The 22720-nt window shown below is 37.1% G+C and overlaps 1 protein-coding gene across 3 annotated transcripts in view; it reads left to right on the top strand.

Moving 5' to 3' along the window:
* The window catches only part of PSEN1 (presenilin 1), a 70963-nt gene that overhangs the window by 32273 nt on the left and 15970 nt on the right, over positions 1-22720 (top strand). For all 3 annotated transcript variants that reach the window (XM_036734621.1, XM_036734622.1, XM_036734623.1), the window contains exons 4-9: positions 464-605; positions 8131-8198; positions 9864-10084; positions 12532-12630; positions 20258-20344; positions 22235-22411. In XM_036734621.1, the coding sequence (XP_036590516.1) occupies positions 464-605; positions 8131-8198; positions 9864-10084; positions 12532-12630; positions 20258-20344; positions 22235-22411 (794 nt within the window). The remainder of the gene's footprint in view (positions 1-463; positions 606-8130; positions 8199-9863; positions 10085-12531; positions 12631-20257; positions 20345-22234; positions 22412-22720) is intronic.

The raw sequence follows: 22720 nt of genomic DNA, 5'->3' as shown, positions 1-22720 counted from the left end.
TCTTTGCCAAGTAAAGAATCTCTGGTGCCATGTGATTTTATCTCAGTATTCAATTTAATTTTCAGTCTTCATGAAATTGTGTCCTTTTTTTAAGAGGCAAAAATCAAGAATTACAAACCATTTAATCACCCTTAGCTTCTTCGTAGTGTAAATCTATTTTTTGTCTTATTTATCAGCAAGTAGTGAATGAAGATCATTTGACTTAAGATAGCTTCCTATAAAGTATCCACTAGATGGAGCCAACACCTTGTTTGAAATTAAAGCAAGTAAATATTGTGCTCAGTAAATATTGTGCTTAAAAAAATTACTAGAATAGATGAGTTGGAAAAAAGTTAATTTTCAAAATTAATTGAGAAAAATTCTATTATCTTTTTGCATTGTGGGGGAAGGAAGACACAGAATTATGGTTTAGGATATAATCTGATATAGCAATGGACTTTTGTTGTATTTTGATTTCCTTTAGGATTTATACTCCGTTCACTGAAGACACAGAAACTGTAGGGCAGAGAGCACTGCACTCCATTCTGAATGCTGCCATCATGATCAGTGTTATTGTGGTTATGACCATCCTATTGGTAGTACTTTACAAATACAGGTGCTATAAGGTGAGATGAAAAGCCTAAGAACCTGATTTAATGATTTGACTATTTAATGACCATTTCTTTTCAATCTTGCCAGTTCATCTTATGCTTGCCTATACTTTAGACCAGGAAAAGTCAAGTCATAAATTCTTTTAAAAATTAATTTAAATTTTTCATCGATAGCTTTTGTTTTTAAATCACCTTTGTTTTTGAATATATTCTTCCCTCCTTGACAACACAAGAAAAGGGGAAAACACATTTAGCAAAGCTTAACCAACATATCAGCTGAATCTGACATCTAACACCCACATTCCCTTGCTCTTCAAATAAAGGATACAGGTGCATTTTCTCATCTCCTCTTTGGGGCCAGGTTTGCATATTATAATTCATGTGTTCTTTTTCTTGTTCTTTCCATTCGCATTGTTATCATTGTATATATTATTTTCCTGGTTCTTTTGACTTCATTCTGTATTAGTTCATGTAATGAATTTGCCATGTTTCTCTAATACCTTGATCATTTCTTAGAATACAATAATATCCTATTATGTTGATGTGCCACAATTTATTTAGCTATTCCATAATTAATAGGCATCTACTTTGTGTCCAGTTCAGTGAGTATGTTAATCACCTACTTAGCATAATTCCCAATTGCTAACCAAACTGTTGGGATCAGTTCACAGCTTACCAATAGTGTATTAGTGTGCTTGACTTCCTGAAGCTCCTATAACTTTGGTTATTTCAATTTTTTTTCTTTCCCAATTTTCTGGATGTGAGGTAGAGTCTAAAAGTTCTTTTAATTAGCATTTTTCTTCTGTTATTATTGATCTGGAGCAATATTTCATGTGGCTTATAGTTTGCAATTCTTTTTAGGACTGTTTATTCCTAAGTTGACCCCTTCTACAGTGGGAAATGTAAAGTGTAATCTCTCAATGCTTTTTATTGACCTTCTGATTAAAAAGTCATTCACTGAATGACTTCATTTGGCAGATGAAGATTTAAGAGAGTTGTGGCTTTAGGTTGATGACAGGGAAAGAAACTATACAAGTCTTTGATTCTTTATCTCTATTCCTCCATGTAAATTCCCTGTAGTTGTTTGCCTGGAGCTACTCTTTATCTGCATTTCTCGCTTCTTTTTGTGACACTATATGTGAATTATATCCTGCCTTTTCTGGTCTTTGTTTATTTCGTATCTTGATCATTCTTGGTTACTAAGGCTGTTAGGTGGGGCAGCAGATAGAGTGCTGGGCCTGTAGTCAAGAAGACAAGAGTTCACATGTGCTTCATGGGCAAGTCACTAAGCCTCTGCCTGCCTTAATTTCCTCAGCTGTAAAATGGAGATAATATTAGCACCTATCTCCCAAGGTTCTAGTGAAGATTAAATGAGATATTTGTAAAGTACATAGCACAGTGCTTAAGCACTCTGTAAATGCTGACTATTATTGTTATTATTAATTTTACAATAAAGTTCTCTCTTTTACCTTTCTGTGCATTCTGTGATGTTGAACCTTGGGTTCATTTCCCTCTGCTCTAAATACATATGGGCTTACTCCATTTCATCATTACTTATGTCCCTGAACCCTGATTTCCTTTCTGATTTCTCCACAGAAATAGTTCCTGCTGAGGCATCTAGTGACTTCTCTTCACAAAATTCCTCTTTTGTTTTCCCACCTCTCTAGGTTTTCTGTCTTTGATATTCCACTCTTTTCCTTGACAATCAGGAGAGGCTTCCTGACGGGTCACACTGCTTTTTCTGCCCCTTCTCTTACTACTCAGCACCCTCTGTGCTGTACCTTTTCTAGTTCTTCTTCTCTCCAGCCTACCTGGGAAAGTCCCTTAAGGCTATTCCTTGGGGTCTCTTATGCTTCTCCTAATACTTCTTCAAGTATCCCATACTTTCTCATAGTTTAATTACTAGCTACTCCTAAATCATAATCTCTGACCTGGTCTCAGCATGTTCTCATTCACATACTCCTTACTCTCTGTAGGTCATCCCTACTTGGATAGCTGCTAATATCTAAAGCTCAATCGGAGATTGAACTCACTATCTTTCATTTACTCTACTCTTACCACTTTCCAGTTTCTCAGTTATTGTTAGCTAAGTCTTTGTTAGTCATCTTCAATTTCTCCATGTTCTTTACTGTTTACATCACCAGAGTCTACCAGTTCTTCCTCTTTTCTCTCTGTTCCTAGTCTCTCATCAGACCTCAGATTTCTCATATTTGAACTTATGCACTGTCACATTAACTAACTTTCTTGAAAGCCTGAAGGTACTCTTTTGAATTTACCCCATGAAGAACAAAAATAATTATCCAAAAACAAAATTTTGGTCCTGTCACCTTTATCAAAAATTTGCAGTGGTTTCTAGTTCCCTTTTCAGTCAAAACCTCAAAATGATGATCTTAGGGGTTCTTTTCAGTTTCCTTTCATATCATATTTAACTCCTGTCATCGTGACTCATTTGAGCCTCACAAACCAGAAATTGAGAAATTTAGAGGCCAGTGTAGGATTATGGGAATAGGGAAGAAGAGTAGGTCCAAAAATTGCAGCAGAGGATGAATTGACAGGCTTTGGTCATTAACTGGCTGTGGATGGTGAAGAAGATAAAGTTTAAAAATAGCTTATCTTTATACTTAGCTGGGAGCATAGATCCTACTCCTACCATCAATCAAGTGGTTAGAGTGAGATAGCTCTAATCCCTGTATCACCCCTGTATGCTGTGATTCTCACAGAGGTCCCATTTCTCAGTTTCACAAATACTGATTTAGCATATACCTATCTCATCTCACTCTCATTGCATGAGATAATATACATGAAAGTTCTTTATGAACTGTAAGGTACTTTACAAATGTTAAGGACTTGTTTATTAATAATAAGACCATTGGGGTTCACAGGAAGTGTTAGGCTAGCATACCTAGTCAGCTAGTCATCTCTGGGCACCGTTCAGTATTAATAGTTTGTATTATCATTCCTAACTTTAACCAAGTCATAGAGGTGTGGACCATCTAATGCACCATAATCTATATACCACTGCATATGTGGGTACCTATGGTTTACTGCTCCTATCTTTATTAAGATAAATTGTTCAGATTAAAATTAAATCCTAATCCATGCTGAAGATTCAAGTAAAATGATCCTCATGTTGGGAAAATAAGGAATATCATTAGAAAAATGTATGACTAGAAAAGAAGATAGTCTAGTCACATAACAGAGGTTGGTTAGATTGTAAGTTCTTTGAGGGCAAGGACTGTCTTTTGCCTTTTTTTGTATCTCCATTGTTTAGCACAGTGCCTGACATATAGTAGGTGCTTAACAAGTGTTTGTTGATTGATTTTGAAGGATGGCTGATAACCCATGTGCTCTTTGATATCTGTGCATTTTCAAGGGAGTGAGAGGAAGCTCCACCTAATATGTTGGGTGTCCGATTTACAAAAGAACATGAACAGGAAGCATACAGGACAGTCAAATATGGCTGCATACGCTCTGGATCATTAGAGTATGTTCCCATCATTAAGACCATAGGTCCATTGGAGTATCGAATGAATAAGAAATACTTGCCATCAAAACAGTATCACCAACTTTCCTGCCTGTGGCTGTGGGAGAGATATTTGAAACCTGAAGGTGATCTAAAAAAGTTCATTTCTGCTAATCATCTCAGCCCTTGCTGCTTGCTGTCATAGCTTTTAATTTTAAAAAAATTGGCATGTTTTTGTTTTTACATCACCTTCATTTCAAAAAAAAAAATCCTTCTTCCTGCCTGTATCCATCAAGCCATTCCTTATACCAAAGAATTAAAAAAGAAAGGAGGGGGGGAAAATTGAGCCAAATTAAACAACACAGTCTAGCAGCATATGCAGTATTCCACTTGCATAGGCCCCTGCCTCTACAAACAAGGAAGGGATTTGCATCTCATCATCTTTTCTCTGGGGCCAAGTTTATATGCTGTCTTTTTTTAAAAAAATTATTTTTACAAACATTTTCTGTCTCCTTCCTACACTAACCAATTAACTAACATTGCACAACAAAGAAAAAAGAATATCCTCGTGATAAACATGCATAGCCCAGCAAAACACATTCCCGCGTTGACTGTGTCCAGAAATATTTGTCTTCTTCATTTTACATCTGTCACCTCTCTGGCAGGACATGAGTAGCACTGTCATACTTTTTTTGAAAAAGCAAGTGAAGAGTTGCCCGGTTAAAGTTCGAAAGGACAGTGATCCTAGGATCAGATTATAGGATTTATACCTGGGTGGCAACTTAGAAATCATTTGGTCTAACGTCATTTTATAGATAAGGAAACTGAAGCTTAGGAAGGTAATTTTACTTGCCTAAAGATACATGGCTGCTCTGTGCCACATCTGGGATTTTAATCCAGGTCTCCTGACTCCCAGTCTAGTACTTTCTCCTTTAACACTAATTGGTTAGTTAAATTTAATTTCTCTGTGACTTTAGAGGCTGTATAAATGAAAAGGAAAATGGCCAAAGCAGACTGGAGAAGCAGCCAGGCTCCCAAATAATCTATAAACTGGATTATTAGCCCTTGAACCAACTGAATAGTTTTATATTATCTAACAGTGATATTAACACTAAGTATTTCATGATTTTTTTTGGTAGTTTTGCTCTTTTAGCTCACATTTTCAGACTGCTTAAAGAAAATTTGTATACAACTAGAAATTCAGACTTATTTTGTCATTTTTTTTCATGTTGGCATCTAATTTTGTTCAAGTTTTATTAACTAAAATTGACTTTGGAGAAACAAAACACTGTGGGCGGGATTATAAAATGAAGTATGAGTATTTGAGTCTGTGGAGTTTAGAAACTTGCCTTGACCTGTTTTGAAAGCCACCACATAAATGTTTGAGCATTTGAAAAGGTTGTGTAATGTCCTTGTGAAAGATATAGAACTTTAAAAAAAAATTAAAACAACTGGAGTATGAAAAAAGCTGATAATACATGCCCCGAAGTTTTTTTTTACAATTCAATTCAAAAAGCACTTTTTGCAGACTGAAATTGCAAAAGTTCATTAAAGTTCGTTTCAGGGAATGCTACTGAAGGAGTGTTAGAATGAATTATTTCTTTGTGTTGGAGTAATGGCTCCCTCCTGTGAAACCATCAACAGTGACGACTGTTATGGGGGAAAGCTGAGGGGACTTCACAGAGTTAGGAGACTAACGTTTTCCTTGTCTGTGATCCCAAAAGAGAGTGCGATTAAGTCATGGACATAAACGGTTTTGGATTTGGATATACTGTCTTCTATTTCTGTTAAGGTAGTATTCATGTTGTTTATTATTATTATAGTCACTTCTTTTGTTTATTATTATTCACATTATTTGAACTTCATTAGGTCATTTTAAGTATTGTTTATTAGAAATGCAGTTGAGGAGAAAAAATATTTTCGGGTCTTCATTACACATTTTAATAAATTTGGGAAGTAGTTTCTTTTTTAGATAGCAATTTATGAAAAAATTTTTTACTGTATAAATACAGGTCACTGAAAAGAGCAGTCACTGATTTAATGAAATCCTTAGGTGAAGTAAACAGGAGGGAATCATGAAATAATTGACAATTATTAAGACTAGAGCTTTCTGAAGCGCAAATTAAAATAACTGAAGAGAATTGAGTTTGTGCATTTCATAGCAAATATGATTGCTTGACTTGCAATAAAAATGTCTTCTCCCTTTTAGTTGCATCTCATGGTAATGAAACAACTTTTGAGAGAGATGGATTTATCAGCATAAATCACTTAACACTCTACATGGTTATCAGTGCGAATGGTGCTAGGATACATAAAATAAGTGTTTGCCATCAAGAATTTTAGTCAGTGTTTCGGATGGTTGATATACTTGTGACTTGGATTGTATCTGAAAGTGAGCATAGGTGAAAATATTGCCTAAACTTTAAGAGAAAATGTCACCTAAGCAGCCCAAGAAAGATTACTTTCTCATAAGATTATAAATTTAGAACTGGAAACACCATAGAGGCCATTTATATTTCCCTTTATAGATGAAGAAACTGAGGCCCTTGGCACTTGAGTCACTTGGCAAATAGTAAATTCTTTTAGAGATGTTTATTTGTACCTTACAAAGAGTCTAAGGGTTCTTTGAAAATTGTGGGCGGCAGCCAATTATTATTGTTATTATGGATAGTAATTATTACACTAATCACAATAAAAGTAATAATACAGCCACGTGGAGTAGTGGATCAGGGCTGGCCTTGGAATCAGAAGGCCCTAGGCTTAGTGTCTGCCTTTGATAGTATTGGCCCTGTGACTTTAGGCAAGTCGTTTAATTTCTCAGTGCCCCAGACAACTATGTGAGTATTTCCATCCTGTAGATGAGGTAATTGAAGTTCGGAAGTGATTCTTCACAGATCTCCTGCCTTTTCCTGGAGATGCATGACATTTTAATGCTCTAGTTGAGAACTAGGCCAATTTAGAAATTAAAAGTGATCACTGGATACAGTGGGACAGAATTATCTAGCCAAGCCCTGGGCAAAGAACTGCAGAACTACAGTGTGAAAAAATGACCACTCACAGTAACCACTGTTCTACTTTAGGTCTTACTTCGGAAATTACTTTGAGAAACCCTAAATTTATTTTAACTAGGCCGGTTAGTTTGCATTATGCAAGTATGATCAGCTTATGTTCCTTTTGAAAAAAAGTTTTTTCATCTTCCGTATTATATTAAAAATTCAAATTGTGCTTCATACTACCATGGATGTAGGAAGGAGAGGGAGGAAGAGAAAATTTGGAACCCCAAAACTTGTGGAACTGAGTGTTCTAAACTCAAAATAAAAAATAAATTTATTTTTAAAAAAAGAACAGAAGGAGTACCTGGATAGTAGTAATTTGTAAAGTACTTTGTAGAGACCTACAGAAATTTTGTACAATGATAGTAAGCGAGTAGACATGTTTCATGGAGCTCGTCATATGACTACTTGTTATTGAACCATGTAATAAGAGTTCATGTAGTGAAAGTCTTAATGAGATTTCAGCCTAGCCTTAAACTTTCTTTTGTCAAATTGAGAGCTTGCTTGTCCTGCCCCAGTGCTCAGAAGTCCATTTATTGAATGTTCCTTTGACTTAGATTTGCAATGATGCCTTGGGCTCATTTCAGAAATAAAATAAAACTCCTGTATTTCAGACATTACCACCTTGGGTTTTAGTGGCATGCATATCTCCTGCTAATGATTTGCTCTTTTAGAGCCAGCTCTTTTCTAAAGCTCTACTATTTATGAAGGAAAAAATAGAACTCCAGGGCTGAGCCAGGGAGAGTCTCCATTTATGTCCTGTTGAGTTTCCTATAAACCCTAATATGTAACTAACTCAATGTTCAGTGCCAAATCTTCAGCACCAAAAAACTATATGCAAATATACACTATTCTAGCACTCGTAAATTCTGCCATCTCCCACGTGTAGCTTACAGGCATCATAGAATTTCATACTTGGAGTCCGTCTTTGATTAAGCCTTTTTTTGACGCAAGAATGAATATAAGTTTTTATGGACGTTTCCAGTCCGTTTCATGATAAAAACTGAACCCCTTTCTTTTTTAGGTGATCCATGCCTGGCTTATAATCTCCTCTCTCTTGTTGTTGTTCTTTTTCTCATTCATTTATTTGGGGTAAGTACCTAGAAGCCTAAATACTTTTCAGAAATTTCCTGTCTGCTCTTTACTTAGGCCCATCTACGTTGTTTTTCAGTTATACTTATGATCATATCCAAATCAAGGGAGTCCTTATAAGGTCTAGCAAACAAGTTCAAAATATTGATAGGGTTGTTTATAGCTGTGTTCCTAGTGGCTGTCCCTCTCTTCTGGATTGTTTTCTTCTCTTATTTGAATGGACACACTGATGCAATCTTAGATTCTGCTAGCTTGGTTTTATTATTTTAAAATGTTTATTAAACTGTTAGCTTGACTATTCTGTAATGGACTACTTTTTCTTTTCCGTATTTATTATGCTTTTCAAATTCATTCAAAAATTGGAAGAATAGATGATCTTTGCTATTGTAACAAGCTACCTGGGCAGCCCCAAGAATAGTTTGTTTATGTCATAGGAAGTAGACTAAAGACTCTTTGGGTTATAAATCCCAAGATATAATTAGCCTCAAACTACCTAGGAAAGTTTCGGAGAGAAGGGTGAAAATGTCAGTTCTTAGCAGTCTCTCATTTGTTACTTTATGTTTTAGGTGCTGTACTAGGTACTTTAAGAGGTAGAATCGCTGGACTTGGTGGTACATGTCTGTAATCCCTGCTACCAAAGAGGCTAAGGCTGGCAGTTGTTTTGAACTCAAGAGTCTAAGCTACAGTAGGCTCATCTGGTTGGATATCCACACTAAGTTCAGCATTAATGTAGTGAGCCTGTAGGAACAAGAGGAGCCACCAGAAAACCAGCCCAGAGAAGGTCACAGCTCCAACACTGATTGGAGTGGGACCAGCCTATGAGTTGCCCCTATATTTCCAGCCTGGGTAAGATAAGGAGATTCAGTCTTTAGTACTAAATAAACAAAAATCTCCCAAATTGACACCTCACCTCAGCAAACCAGATTTTCAGTAGAGTTTTTCCTTTTCTTCCCTTTTGGGAGCTAATGTAATGCTTCAGTAGAACTCAAGAATGCCATTACATTTAGTTGCCCCTCTCCTGGTGTGACTGACATCATGATTGCTGATCTTTCTACTAATACCTCAGGTAACTGAAAGGGCAAGAAACAAAGTTCTTGGAAAATAGGTTTTCACATGATTTCCAGCATACAGCTCAAACCGATCATGCTAATATTAGTGCTTATAGCTGATTGCTGAGTATGAAGCTAACAGATTTGACCAAAGGTAAGCCAAACCTAGATTTCAGAGTGCTTTCAATGAACCCCAGTGTAGCTTGGAGGAATTTTCTGCTACCAAGTTAATACTCTAGTGAAACCTAGAGGCAGTGTGGTAGAATAATAAGAGTACAGGCTTGGGAGTTAGTAAGTCTTGGGATCAGCTCCTGCCTTGACACAGAATCCTTTTGTGACAAATGTATGTAGATAAATCACTTAACCTCTCAATACTCTAGGCAACTAAGAGTATAATGGCCTACATGTATGATGGAGGCAATTTTCACAGTGGGAAGATCCAACACTGATGAAGTCACAGGTCAGGATTTTAAAAAAATAGTGAAACTGTAAATGCTCTTTTAGGTCTGATCTCATAATGTTATGCTTCGCCTCTAGGAAGTGGTTGTGTTTTGTTTTCTTCAGTTATTCAATACATCTTTGTTCTAGCCCCTTTGTTTTTAACTCTGCTTTTCAGTGAAGTGTTTAAAACCTACAATGTTGCCATGGACTATATCACTCTGGCACTCGTGATCTGGAATTTTGGCGTGGTAGGAATGATTTGCATCCACTGGAAAGGCCCCCTTCGGCTGCAGCAGGCTTATCTCATTATGATCAGTGCCCTCATGGCTCTGGTATTCATAAAGTACCTTCCTGAATGGACTGCATGGCTCATCTTGGCTGTGATTTCAATATATGGTAAAGTTTTATAAAAATATACTGCTCCTTTAGTTATGATGGTTCTGCTTTGATTTGTTCTATCCTCTGTCTATCCTCCGTATAATTTTGATTTAGGGCCAAAAATGACATAATGTGACCATGGGCCAGTCACTTAACTTCTCTGAGCCTCAGGTATCTCTCTAAGACTTATCCAACAAGTTATAATCAGATTGCAGCCTGCTTCAGAGGAGGAAGTTCCCACACTGATGAAATCATGATTTCTTGCTCTTTTAACTTTATGCCATAATTGGTCAGTAAATATTAATTTTCTTTAATATTTTTGGTAGTGATAACTCAGTTCACATGCCAGATGTAAAAACTAGAGACTGAGAGAACGTGAATTGTACCATATCTAGACCATAATTTTGCCAACCCTGAAAGTGAAAACTTTTATAGTTTGTAAAAGATTTTTAAATCTTTACAAGAAAGGTTCTATATAAATAACATTTTATCACTTTGGCAAATTTAACCCAAATGGTATTTAACAGAATATACTGTTCTGATATTACTTTACTACAAACTTGTTATAAAGTAGCTTATGTAGCATTGTTTCTTTTTTAAAGACAACCTCATTAAGGCAAGAAAGATGCCCACTTCAACAAGACTACTCTATAACCACATAAATATGACATGTATTTTAGGATAACACAGTGCCTTTCCTATTTACTGTTCAAATACTGATTACTTATGTACCACTCACCTCACAGTACCATCTCAATTTTATTGTGAAAGAATTTGGTTATTCTAAACTACATTATTCTTAACACTTAGACATAAGATAGATCTGCAGAAATGCAGATCTGAAAGTAAGATCTGTCATTTTCATCCTAAAATTTAAGACATCTTTGGTATTGTTGGGAAATCTTACATCTGCTTTGCTTTCCTACTTCGCTGTGGCAATATTATCTTTTGCAATTTATCTTCCTCGTTGGAGTGCTGGGGAAACTGATACATATCTGTGAAGTGCTTTGAGCTTCTGAAAAAAAAGGATACTTATGGCTTAGAGCGGGGTTTCTCAGCCCTGCTTTTGAGTTTTTAAACTGTTGAGTTAGCACAAAAAAGGTCAAGAAATTCCCAAATTCTTAAGCTAATGCTAATTTTAGTATAGTTTGATTTAAAAAATAAATGTCATCACACTTACGTGTCATCAGTCATCTGGTAGTACATCTACATAGAAAGCTAGAAAGAGCTGCTTTTTGGACTGGGACAGGTGTCTTTTCCTTTATCAAGTAATAAATCATGCTAAAAATGGGAGTGTGTAGGGATTTTTTTTTCCCCACCCAAGGAGTGAGCTGATCTCCAAAGCACAAGATCTCTTAACATATTTTCCATCTATCCTGTAGATATTTTGATCTTCATTAAAAAATTATTATTTAGCATAAATTTTCATGCTCTGAATTTTGAATTAAATTGAGAAAATATAGAGAATGGTATAATGGTTTGGAATGAATTGTGAAAAACTTGCTCCTAGCTCCATTATTTTTTAATAGCTGGATGATTTTGTATAAAAAAATTTATTGTTATTCGATATTTATCAGTCTCACATACTTCTTATAGGAACCTAATTCTGTAGAGGGTGTGTCAGTGGACTGCCCTATTATCCCACTTGACATCTTCACCTCCCAGACTATAATTTCCTTCCTTAGACACAACCTCCATCTCTGTGTTGTCTTCCCCATCAGAATGTACACTTTCTTGATCCCACTGTTTCCCTTCTGTATTTGTATCCCCAACGCTTAACGGTGCTTGAGGCACAGAGTAAGTGCTTACTCAGTGCTTTAATTCATTCATTAAAGTATTTTATGTTCTACTGATCAACTAGCTGTAGAAATAATAAATGCTTCTTTATGTGCTGTTTCTGTTGTTTTTTCTAAATCCACTCCCCTCTAATTTCAAGATCCCTAAGTTCACATATAATGTTAGAAGAAAAAAAGGAATAACAACTAATGTATTTTATTATGTTCTTCACAATCTTGAAATGCTCAATCAAAACCCTTCTCATTAGACTTTTTTAAGGTCATTAATCTCATATTTATAGCTTATACTTTTGATTTTTTTTTTTTTAGTGAGAAATAACTCAGTGGCCTATTTCTATTTATAGCACATTGACAGTTTTTGGAGAATGGATTCATCTTGTTATCATCACTATCTCTTTCTTACAAGATGGGAAGGTTTATTCATAGAACCCAGCTGATTTTGTATACTATAGATTAAGTGTGAAGAGGTCAGACCCCAAACAATATTTATAGATATTATATTATTGATAGTTTATTTGGGGGTCATTTTTACCTCTGACCTTCACATCCTATTAAGAGACACTAAGGTATCTTACCTAGTTTTTCCTTCTCTCCCCTCCCCACAACCTACCCCAAGTTATAGCCACTGTGGTTCATGGTATTTTTTCTGTTTTTTCTTCTTTTTTCCAGATTTGGTAGCAGTTTTATGTCCAAAAGGACCACTACGTATGCTCGTTGAAACAGCTCAGGAAAGAAATGAAACTCTCTTCCCAGCTCTTATTTATTCCTGTAAGTATTTTGCAAAGACTTTTGTGTTAGTAATCACCTATTTAACCGATGAGAGGCCAGAGGAATCCAGTTATGATGATCATCACATTGATTTCTTCAACTTTAACTTCTGTTTTTGTCTTCTGATCTGTTTGTTTCCTGCACAATTAGGTCCTTGGCCTAGTGGTGATTTATTTAGGAGATGGCATGGAAAGAGCACTGGATTTGTGGGAATGAGGTGTAGACTTTGTTACTTACTATCTGTGTGACTTTGGTTGAGTCATATCACTGCTCTATCACTCAGTTTCCTCATTTATAAATTGGGAATTGGATTAGATGATCTCATAGCCAGTCTTAAGATTATAGACTTGAGTCTGGGTTGGAGTGTAATTAGTTGTATTTAGCCTTTGTGTTGTAGTCATTGAATTTTTAAACATGAGAATAAATCTGGTCAGAGAGATATCCTCTAAAAGGATTACCCTGGCTATATGTATTAGGCTTAGGTTGGAGTCAGTGCAACCAGGGCTATTGTTGTTCATCCTTCATTCTCAAAGAAGACCATGACATCAGGAAGGTGACATCATGACTTTCAAGTGAATTGGATTTAAGTGAGGCAAGGCTGTGCCAAAGTCACCTGCCTCACTCTCTTCTCTGAAGCCATGTGGGCCCAATGGCAAAATATAGATCAGGATGACTGGAGATAACCTTGGAGGGGGAGACCTTGGCCTTTTTAAGTTAAGGTCTTTCCCAGTTCTCAGTTTATCTGAGGCAACACCTATTTAGTGATTTAAAGGTAGGTAAGAAATGAGGCAAAAGATGGCCTAGTTTATTGCAACAGTCCAGATGAGAGGTAGCGAGAGACTGGCTGTGTGAATGGAAAGGAAGAGAAATAAATGATGGTAGTTGTGGAGACAGAAAAAGATTTTGCAACGAGGATTATACCCCTCATGCTGCAGCTCCAACAGACACAGTTCTCCCTGGGCAGAGGCTATACTTCCCACACTTCTTTGGTGGTGCCAACCTAATCCCTTGTTACCTCTTCCTCTTGTGCTGTGGTTTCCCCTTACCCCCTTCCCCAGCAACCTATGGTCATCAGCTTTGTCTCTTGGGGTGTATTTTTATTGCGATGGAAAAGATTCCTTCTGCTCCCTCCATCCCATGAGCCACTCTTCCTTCATACCCAGTCATTCAGCAAACATTTATTTAGTACTTAGTATATGTCATACACTGTGCTAAGAATGCAGGATACAAAGAAAGGCAGAAATATGGCTCACTCCCTCAAGGAACTCCCATTGTAATGAGGGAGACAACATGCAAACAACTTTGTACGGACAAAATACATAAAGTGTAAATGGGAGGTAATCTTGAAGAGAAAGCACAAACAATAGAGGAAAGAGACTGGGGAAGGCCTCTTGTAGAGGGTGGGATTTATACTTTTTTTTTTTTTTGCGAGGCAACTGGAGATAAGTGATTTGCCCAGGGTCACACGGCTAATGTTAAATGTCTGAGGTCAGATTTGAACTCAGGTCCTCTGGAGTCCAGGGCTGATGTTGTATCCACTGTGCCACCTAGTTGCTGCCATGCTGAGTCTTGAAGGACATCTGCTCTATGAGAGACAATGTAGAATCCTTGGCAAGGGCAAGTTGCTGCTTGCCCAGTGACCTTCTCCTAACTGATAATAAAACTCAGCTCTGGCCTTACCTCAAGACACTAGTCTTGTCTGTCCCTTCTTCTGTGCCACCAGGACCCTTCTGTTGTGGTCCAGTGAATAGATCTCTGGATTTAGAGTCAGAAGGCCTGAATTTGAACTCTGACTCTGCTACATTACTAGTTGTGTGACCTGAAGGTAACATGTATTTCATTTTTCCTCGCTGGGCTTCAGTCTCTGCATCCGTAGAATGAGTAAATTGGACTAGATGACCTCCTAGGTCCCTTCTAGCTCTACATAGATGATCCTGGATTTCGTCGTTTCCTTTCGTTCTTTGTTGAAGTGGGTATCTTTCTTGCCTAAATGAGGTCTTCTTCAAAAAAGAAACAATGATACATAAGCTACTTTATAAAAAATTGGTAGTAGAGTAATAGCATATGAATATGTACATATGCTTTTCTGATATTACTTTACTGCCAACATCATACCCCCTAATACTGAGGACCAAGAAAGGGAATTGTCATACTCCTTGGTCCTTGGTTCCCATTCTTAGACCCGCCAACACTTAGCATCAACTTCTCCTTATAAAGTCACTCCATCCTGTTACTGTCATCCATCTACCTCCAAATCATGCTTTCTTTCCCAATAAGGTCAAGTCCTTGACTTAAAGTCTTCTTTGACATAACCTGGCTTCCACTATTTCAAACTCTCTGTATAGGAGTGGTCAGAGGTTAGGTATTCCCTCAGACCCTGCCCCTCCCCATTTCCACCATCCTCAGTGCAACTAATTTGCTCCAAATGCCACAGTTCCTAGATAGAGCAACCGTTGGAGGTAAAGAGAGGCTGGAGACATTTGGAACTGTTGAAATAATCCCTATCAGAGGTAATAAGGACCGGAACCAATTCAGCAGTAATGAGAAAGGGAAGAAGCAGGTTAATGCCAGTTATGGTAGACAATGAATCAATAGGATTTAACAGTTGATCAAGTATAGGGATTTGAGAAGCAGAAGGACTCAAAGAAACCATTTATGGTCTGAGCCTGAAAGATCAGGAGAATAGTAGTGGCCATTAACAGAAATAGGGAGAGGAACTGGTTCAGGAAGAGTAGATTATAAATTCAGTACTGGAAATCATGGGTTTTCAAGGGCCAGGAAAATGTCTGGCGGGCATTTGGAAATGCAAGACTGAAAGGCGGGTCAGGCCTGAAGATGCAAGTTTAGGAATCATTTTTATAAAGGTTATAACTGAAGTTGTGGGAGTTAATGAGTTCACAGAGAAGAGAATTGAGGACAGAACTTTGGGCAGTTCTTGCATTGAGGGAGGGGGGATATGGAAGAAAAGTCATCAAAAGAGACAGAATTATCCAAAGGTGGGAGGAGGATTGAGATGATAATGAAACCCATAGAAACTCAGTGAGGGAGAGTGTTTGGGGAAAGAGGAGAAGGATGAACTTAGTAAGATGTTACAGAAAAGTCAAGGATAAGGACTAACAAGAGACCATTGAATTTGGTAGTTAGGAAGGTTCAGTGGTATAAACAGAAGCCCACATTATAAGAGGTTAAGCAATCAGTGGATGGAAGTCAAGGAACAGGTATCGATTTTGCCTTTCAAGAAATTTGGCAGTGAAGGGAAAGAGAGGGTTGTAATAATAGCTGGAAGGAGCAGCAAGCTTGAAAGGAAGGCTTGTATTTAGTGTGGTTGAGACCTAAGAATGTTAAATTTGTAGGCAGAAGGAAAGGATCTGTTAGAGAGGAAATTATTGAAAATGCTTGAGAAAGTGGGGGTAAGTTGATGGAACAAAGCCTTAGAGGAAGCAAGTGGGGAGTGAATCAGTGGCTCACCAGGTGAAGAAGTCAGTTATGAAAAGGAGGAAAGAAAGATAGGTAAGGTAGAAATAATTTTTGAAGTGTGAGAAGTGGGACTCTGAGGGAATTTCCATTCCATTGCCATTAATCAGGCTGGGATTGAGATCATCTTTGAAAACAAACATTGGGGGCTTGAGAGTGGCAAAGATTTAGGACCACCATTATGAGCAGTATAAAAAAAATTTGTCTTTTGCTCTTGTGTGAGGTATTTCCTGTAAAGGATATGCTTATTTTTGTCTTAACAGGAAAAGGCTGATTCTGGGGGCTAATGATTGTATTTCTGCTGGGATATGAACCTCACTTATGACATTTCTAGGCATTAAAATAAGTCATGCACAAACATATAATATTTTTAGCTTGTTTCAAATCTGTAAAAAGATGTCAGGATAATACTGACATGTTGGGACAACCTCAACTTATTTGAGAAAATTTGAACAGAAAATATCACTTTGTCAGGCATGTTTAAACATGATTTAAAAAGGCCTTAAATCTGTATCACACAACAGTTTTATAAACTACTGGGGGTCAAGTTTTTTCCTGACAGAATATAAGAAGACAACATTATCGATTAACACTTTTCATTGATATTAATAAACATCCATTCAAAAGTGTTTTAAGCAGTTTTATTATTTGTTAGCCACTTTAAAAAATACCCACTTTTGACTTTTCAAGGGTTACTGAAGTAGTAAGTAACAAAGTCAAGATTTAAACTTGGGTCTTCTGGCAACATCCTGCCATGGTGCTATTCCTAGGCTCCACCGTCACTGTATTTGACTCGTGGAGATAGCCATCCCTCCCCTCCATGGATAAACAGCTTTTAAAACCCCAAAGCAAAATCCACTTTTATGAGCTTTTAGTTAGTTTGTTTCATAGAAACTGCCCTATTAATCAATGAACCAGATTTTTTAAAAGTGCCTTCTGTGTTCCAGGCACTGTATAAGATGGTGGGGATCAAAGACATAAATGAAATTGTCCTGGTCCTCAAGGAGCTTATATTCTATAGGAGAGAAACAACATGTATACATACATAAACTAGAAAATATACCATATTAGCAAAATGTAATTGGGGATGGAATAGGAGGGACTAGCATTTGGAGGGATTAGGAAAGGACTCCTAGAGTAGTTGGAGCAGAGTTTTTGAAGGAAACTAGGGATTAGAAGAGTTGGACGTGAGGAAAACGTGCATTCCAGGCATGAAGGAGAGCCTGTGCAAAGGCACAGTGATGAAGTGTTGTATGAAGAAGGAAGAGAACAAACACCTATTAAGTGCTTACTATATGCCAAGCACTGTACTAAGTAAACACTTTATAAATTTCTCATTTGATATTCACAACAACCCTGGGAGAGGTAAGGTGCTATTATTATCCCCGTTTTATGGTTGAGGAAACTGAGCGCTTGTGACTTAGCCATGGTCACACATTTAGTAAGCATCTGAGTTGGGATTTGAACTCAAGTCTTCCCGACTCTTGGCTCAGTGCTGTATCTCCTGTACCACCTACCTGCCTCAGCTGGTCAGGCTGGCTGATCTATGGAAAAATAATGTATGATCAGGCTGGAAAGGTCAGCTGGAACCAGATTGTGAAAGGCACTTAAAGTGCCAAAAGCGTTTTGTGTCTTTTCCTAGAAATAATAGCCAATGGAGTGTGAGTAGGAGGAGTATCATACTAGAAAAAAAGGGTTCCAAAAGGTTGTTTTCTCAGATATTGATAATAAAAGTGTATTCCCACCCCTAATACACATGAAAATGTTGCATGACTAACCAAAAAGATATCTATGTATTACCTTTTCGTAATAGAAAGTCTTACAAATCTCAAATGCCTCTGTATCAGATCTAGAGAAATTTATATACTTGTAAGCATAGTAATTTTGTTTTCCCTTCCATTCTCCCTCTTTTGAGCCACTTCTTGCCTGCCCCCTTGTTACTCTTTTTTATTATCTTGTTATTGTGCTTGTTATTGGTCAGTAACTTTCTGGGTTATTTTATGATGCCACCAGGGTGTTTAGCTGGCTCGTATTCAGCTCATACCTGCCTACAATGTGCAGAGAATTGTACTAGTTGTTGGGAGAGAGAGTTTAGCTAAGGCATGATACCCGCCTTGATAAAAGTTTATAGTCTAGTGGGGAGTAGAGTATGGCATAAAAAGTAACTATAATGCTGTGTAACTTGTTATAATATTAATTTAATAAGGGGTAGGAACATCAGACAATGATAAGCAAAGTACTGTCTTCAATTGTGAGCTTTCTTTGATAACTTCTTTTCAAGAAACTCACTGTTTTTGTGAAAGATTATTACAAGTAGTTTAGAGAGGCTATCTTGCATAGTAGATAAGAAAGCTGGCTTTGGAGTCAGGAAGACCCGAGTTCACATCCTGCCTCTAACATCGGCTGTGGGAGCTGAGGCAAATGACTTCCCTTCTCTATGCTCCAAGAACATTCTGAGACAGTCACTAGAGAGCAGGGACTACTCTATACAGCTGGAGAGAGTCTCTTCACTGAGAGGGTCCTGCACCAGTGGAATTGTGGGTCTGATCCCCTCAAAAAGTGCATGTGGAAACCGAATCACAAGCCTTCCTTCCATCTCAAGTACCAGGCACAGTTCTCGGGTAGCTTTGTTTAAAGTCCCTGACTGTGTCTGGAAGAGGCAGGTTGCTGCTGGTGCTCACTCCCTCGCTGTAGTGGTGCATGCCATGGGGATGGGAACAGAATTCATTATATTTGTGGTTGTCATACCTACAGCAAATTATTTTTCTAATTACTTTTTCACACGTGTTAATATTATATGTAATAATAGTAGCTGGTGTTTTTGTAATACTGTGAGGTAGATGTTCTTATGATTGGTCAGCAACATGTGCTTTGAGGTTTTTTCCTTTAGTAGTAATGACTTTGCCTTGCTCCATATGAGGTGAAATGGTCTTGGTCAAATCTTTTTACTTTCTTGGTCTCAAAATAAGAAGAATAAACTAGATGACCTCTAAGGTCCTTTCTAGCTCAAATATTTATTTCCTTGTCTGATTTCCTTGTTACCAGCGGCACACATTTGTGAGGTAACTTGGTTAAAGATGCAATTTGGAATAGCCATGGAACAGACTAAAGCTAACTGAGTAACAGGAATCGGACCCATTATCTTATTTTTAATCACTCTTCCATTTAGTAGCAGAAGTAACAGCCACTGACCTTTATGTAGCTATAAAGTTATGTACAAAAAATAGAGAAGGACCAAAATTAGAAGATAACTACATTCCAGTGACTGAGGGTTTGAGATTTTCAGAAATACCAAACTGAAAATTTGGTTATGATTCAGTGGTACTGGCTCTAAAAACCTGGAACCATTCAATATAATCATTCCAAGGATTTTAGAGTTGAATGAGACTTTGGAATTCATTGTCAACACCTTCATTTTATAGATAATGAAACCCAGACCCTTGGAGATAAAATGATTAACTGAGGGTTGTACATGATTTCCATGATCAAAAACATGGGGTTTTTATATTAAAATTTTGTTTGGGACCAAGAAGATAACAATTTGCTCTTCTCTAAATGGTATTTTTAACTGTTTTAAACTGATATTTACATTTGTGTACACTGCTTTTAAATCCCTCCCCACCCCTCTTTTTTTTTTTTAACTTTGTCCACAACAGTTTAGCATTATTGAGGAAGCTTGGCATTACAGGGAATATGAAGGAAACTTACAGTGTAAATTTCTTCTGTAATGCTTTTTATCAGATTAGGCTTTTGTGAAGCTAGTTTTCCCTTGAGGTATAATTCCTAAAAGTCAACTTGCCAGTGAGTTAAAACTATTTTAGGGCCAGTCAACAAGTCCACCTAGATGCAATTCTATGGTTTTCCTGGTGATTTTCAGGGAACTCATATCATGATCAACTACATTTTTAAAAGTCATTTGAATGCCACAAGAAAATGTTTAATGTCAGAGACGTATTTCTATGTCTGACTGAAGAGAACCTTTTTCTGCTTTTAAAAAGTCTCCACCCATAGTTTCTTAAATATTTCCTAAAGAGATTCTGAGGTGATATGATGAAAGAAAATTGGTGATTTTAGTAGCAAAATGGTGCTTTGACGTCTACTCACATCTCCTTTGTTTGACATGCTTACTTAGACTTTCATCTTTTTCCAACAGCAACAATGGTGTGGTTGGTGAACATGGCAGAAGGAGACCCAGAAGCCCAAAGGAGAGTTTCCAAAAATTCTAACTACAACGCACAAAGTAGGAGAGATTTTTATTTACATACTCATTTTTTCTAGCTTTTCTAGTTTTCTACTTACACTGTCATCTTATGGCAGAACAATATGCCAAGATTGGGAAAAATTGAAGTGAAATATGTGGCCATAAAGTTTTCCCTGGACCTTTTTAAAGTATCAAAAAAGAAGAGAAGTATACCTACAAAGAGAGATAATGGCTCAGGGAAATTCTTTGGGGCTAACCTTAGGAAATTCTAAGTCATGGCTCAAATGACTAGAGAGAACATTTCTGATCTGGAGCTCACATCTGTTTGAGTCTTAAGTACTTGTTCCTTAGTAAACAAGATTGCTAAGGGAGAGAGTCCTGACACTGAGCTAGAATTAGAAGGGTGGAGGTGATACTTATAGTCATTTTCCTGTCTATGTCCTGAGATCTTGTTATTAGTCTTTTTTTTTTCAGTTGTGTCCAACTCTTTGTAACCCTTTTTGGGGTTTTCTTGGCAAAGATGTTGGAGTGGTTTGCCATTTCCTTCGCCAGCTCCTTTTACAGATGAGGAAAATGATGCAAACAGGTTTAAGTGACTTGCCCAGGGTCACACAGCTAGATTGAACTCCTCTGGCAAAAATAATTGGGCAACCAAATTTTTGGAGGAATTTTGGATTCTGTCTTATTATAAAATTGATTATTATTTCTCTTCACTTTTACTTGTATTTCTACCCTCAGGGAAGGAAGTATACCTTATTTATACTGAATATTAAATAATGCATATTGGTGATTTGCATGGTTACATTTTTTCCCAGTATAGACATTTTCTGGATCAGCTAACGAGAAGTAGTATAATGCTCAGATATAAGGATAAGAATTATCTAATAAATAAAAATAGAGAGAGGGAAAATTGTTTTCTTTATCAAGTAAAATCCGACACAAACTGTAAATATAGGTATCTTCTAGAATATCTACCATGTAGTTGTTTTTTAAACACTTTGATCTATATAGACAGTTCCAAACACTGTGATGTGATAGACATATTGCAGAAACATGTTATCAAATAACCACTAAACTAGCTTTGACCAGATTAGTGCCCACAAATAACTATGACTCATCCATCTAGAGATGTGCACAATTATAAAAAAAATTTTCCACCCTGAGCCAGTGATTATTTTCAAACCTGTCCTAATCATTCTATGGGCCCATATTGACAAAGAGCAGAGCAGCTCAAGAGAGAGGAAATAGGCAAAAAAAGAAAGATAAGAGTCCACCGACGCCAGTGGCCTTGGGCCACTGGAATATTTACACACACACACACACACACACACACACACACACACACACACACAACTAGGCCTTCTTTTTATCCTTCTCTTTTCCTGTCTCTATGGCCATGGCTTCAGTTAAGTTGACCAGCATCACTGATAAAGTGGCAAAGAAGTTCCTTTTTTTAAATTATCCCATGTAAATTTCCTATTATCCAATGACAGTCTCATTTTAATATGTAGAGTCTAATAAAAGCCACAGGGATATTGATGTCTCTGATTATTCATTCAGTCATTCATTTATGTACAATGCATAGTAACTAGGATGATATAGAGATAGCTGTGCTCTCTACCCTCATGAAATAAATAATTTAGTCTAATCCATCCTTCATTTGTCCAGTCAGATCATCTTCATCTGTATAGAAAGAAACTTGAACCAGAAGTGTGTTGATAAATGTTAATGGGAAGACATATGTATTTATTTGCAAGTTGTGTTTTAAAAATAAGAAGTGGTCTTCTCGTTTCTTGTGCTATAGCCTAAGCTTAGGCGCCAGTTTAGAACACAAGTTGACAACTCTTACCAAGTGATTGCCTTCACCAGCCTGAGGACATTATCATTAACACTGGAGCTATAATTTTTTTGTTGGTGTTTTTCCCAAAGCCCCAGTAAACCAGAACTCCAGCAATGTTACTGACAGTGATGATGGTGGTTTCAATGAAGAGTGGGAAGCTCAAAGGGATCGTAATCTGGGGCACCACCATTCCACGCCGGCATCCAGAGCTGCTGTGCAGGAGCTTCCTGCAGGAGCTTCCCATATGCATGATGATCCTGAGGAAAGTATGTATCTACTCCCTTAATTGGAGAAGCTATCAGTCTCAAATGGGACAATTGTCTGTAGCACCAAAGGAATCATTGAATTAGGGAGAATAAAGTAGCTGCCTAGATATTCAGAAAGTAAATCTAAAGAGACTTGGCCAATGAAACGGGTTTTTTCTGAATAATGATAGTTTACTGTTAAGTAAGTGATTATTATAATAATTATTATTAATAGCCCAAAATAATAGCTTGGTGCTTTTCACATTGCTCTTTTTAGCCAAACTCTGCCCTTCGTTCTCAGATGCATGTTAAATTAATCTTTACAAATAA

The sequence above is a fragment of the Trichosurus vulpecula genome, chromosome 8 (assembly GCF_011100635.1).
Source record: "Trichosurus vulpecula isolate mTriVul1 chromosome 8, mTriVul1.pri, whole genome shotgun sequence".
Classification (NCBI taxonomy): domain Eukaryota; kingdom Metazoa; phylum Chordata; class Mammalia; order Diprotodontia; family Phalangeridae; genus Trichosurus; species Trichosurus vulpecula.
The sequence above is the reverse complement of the archived record's forward strand: the minus strand, read 5'-3'. Positions and strand labels throughout refer to the sequence as shown.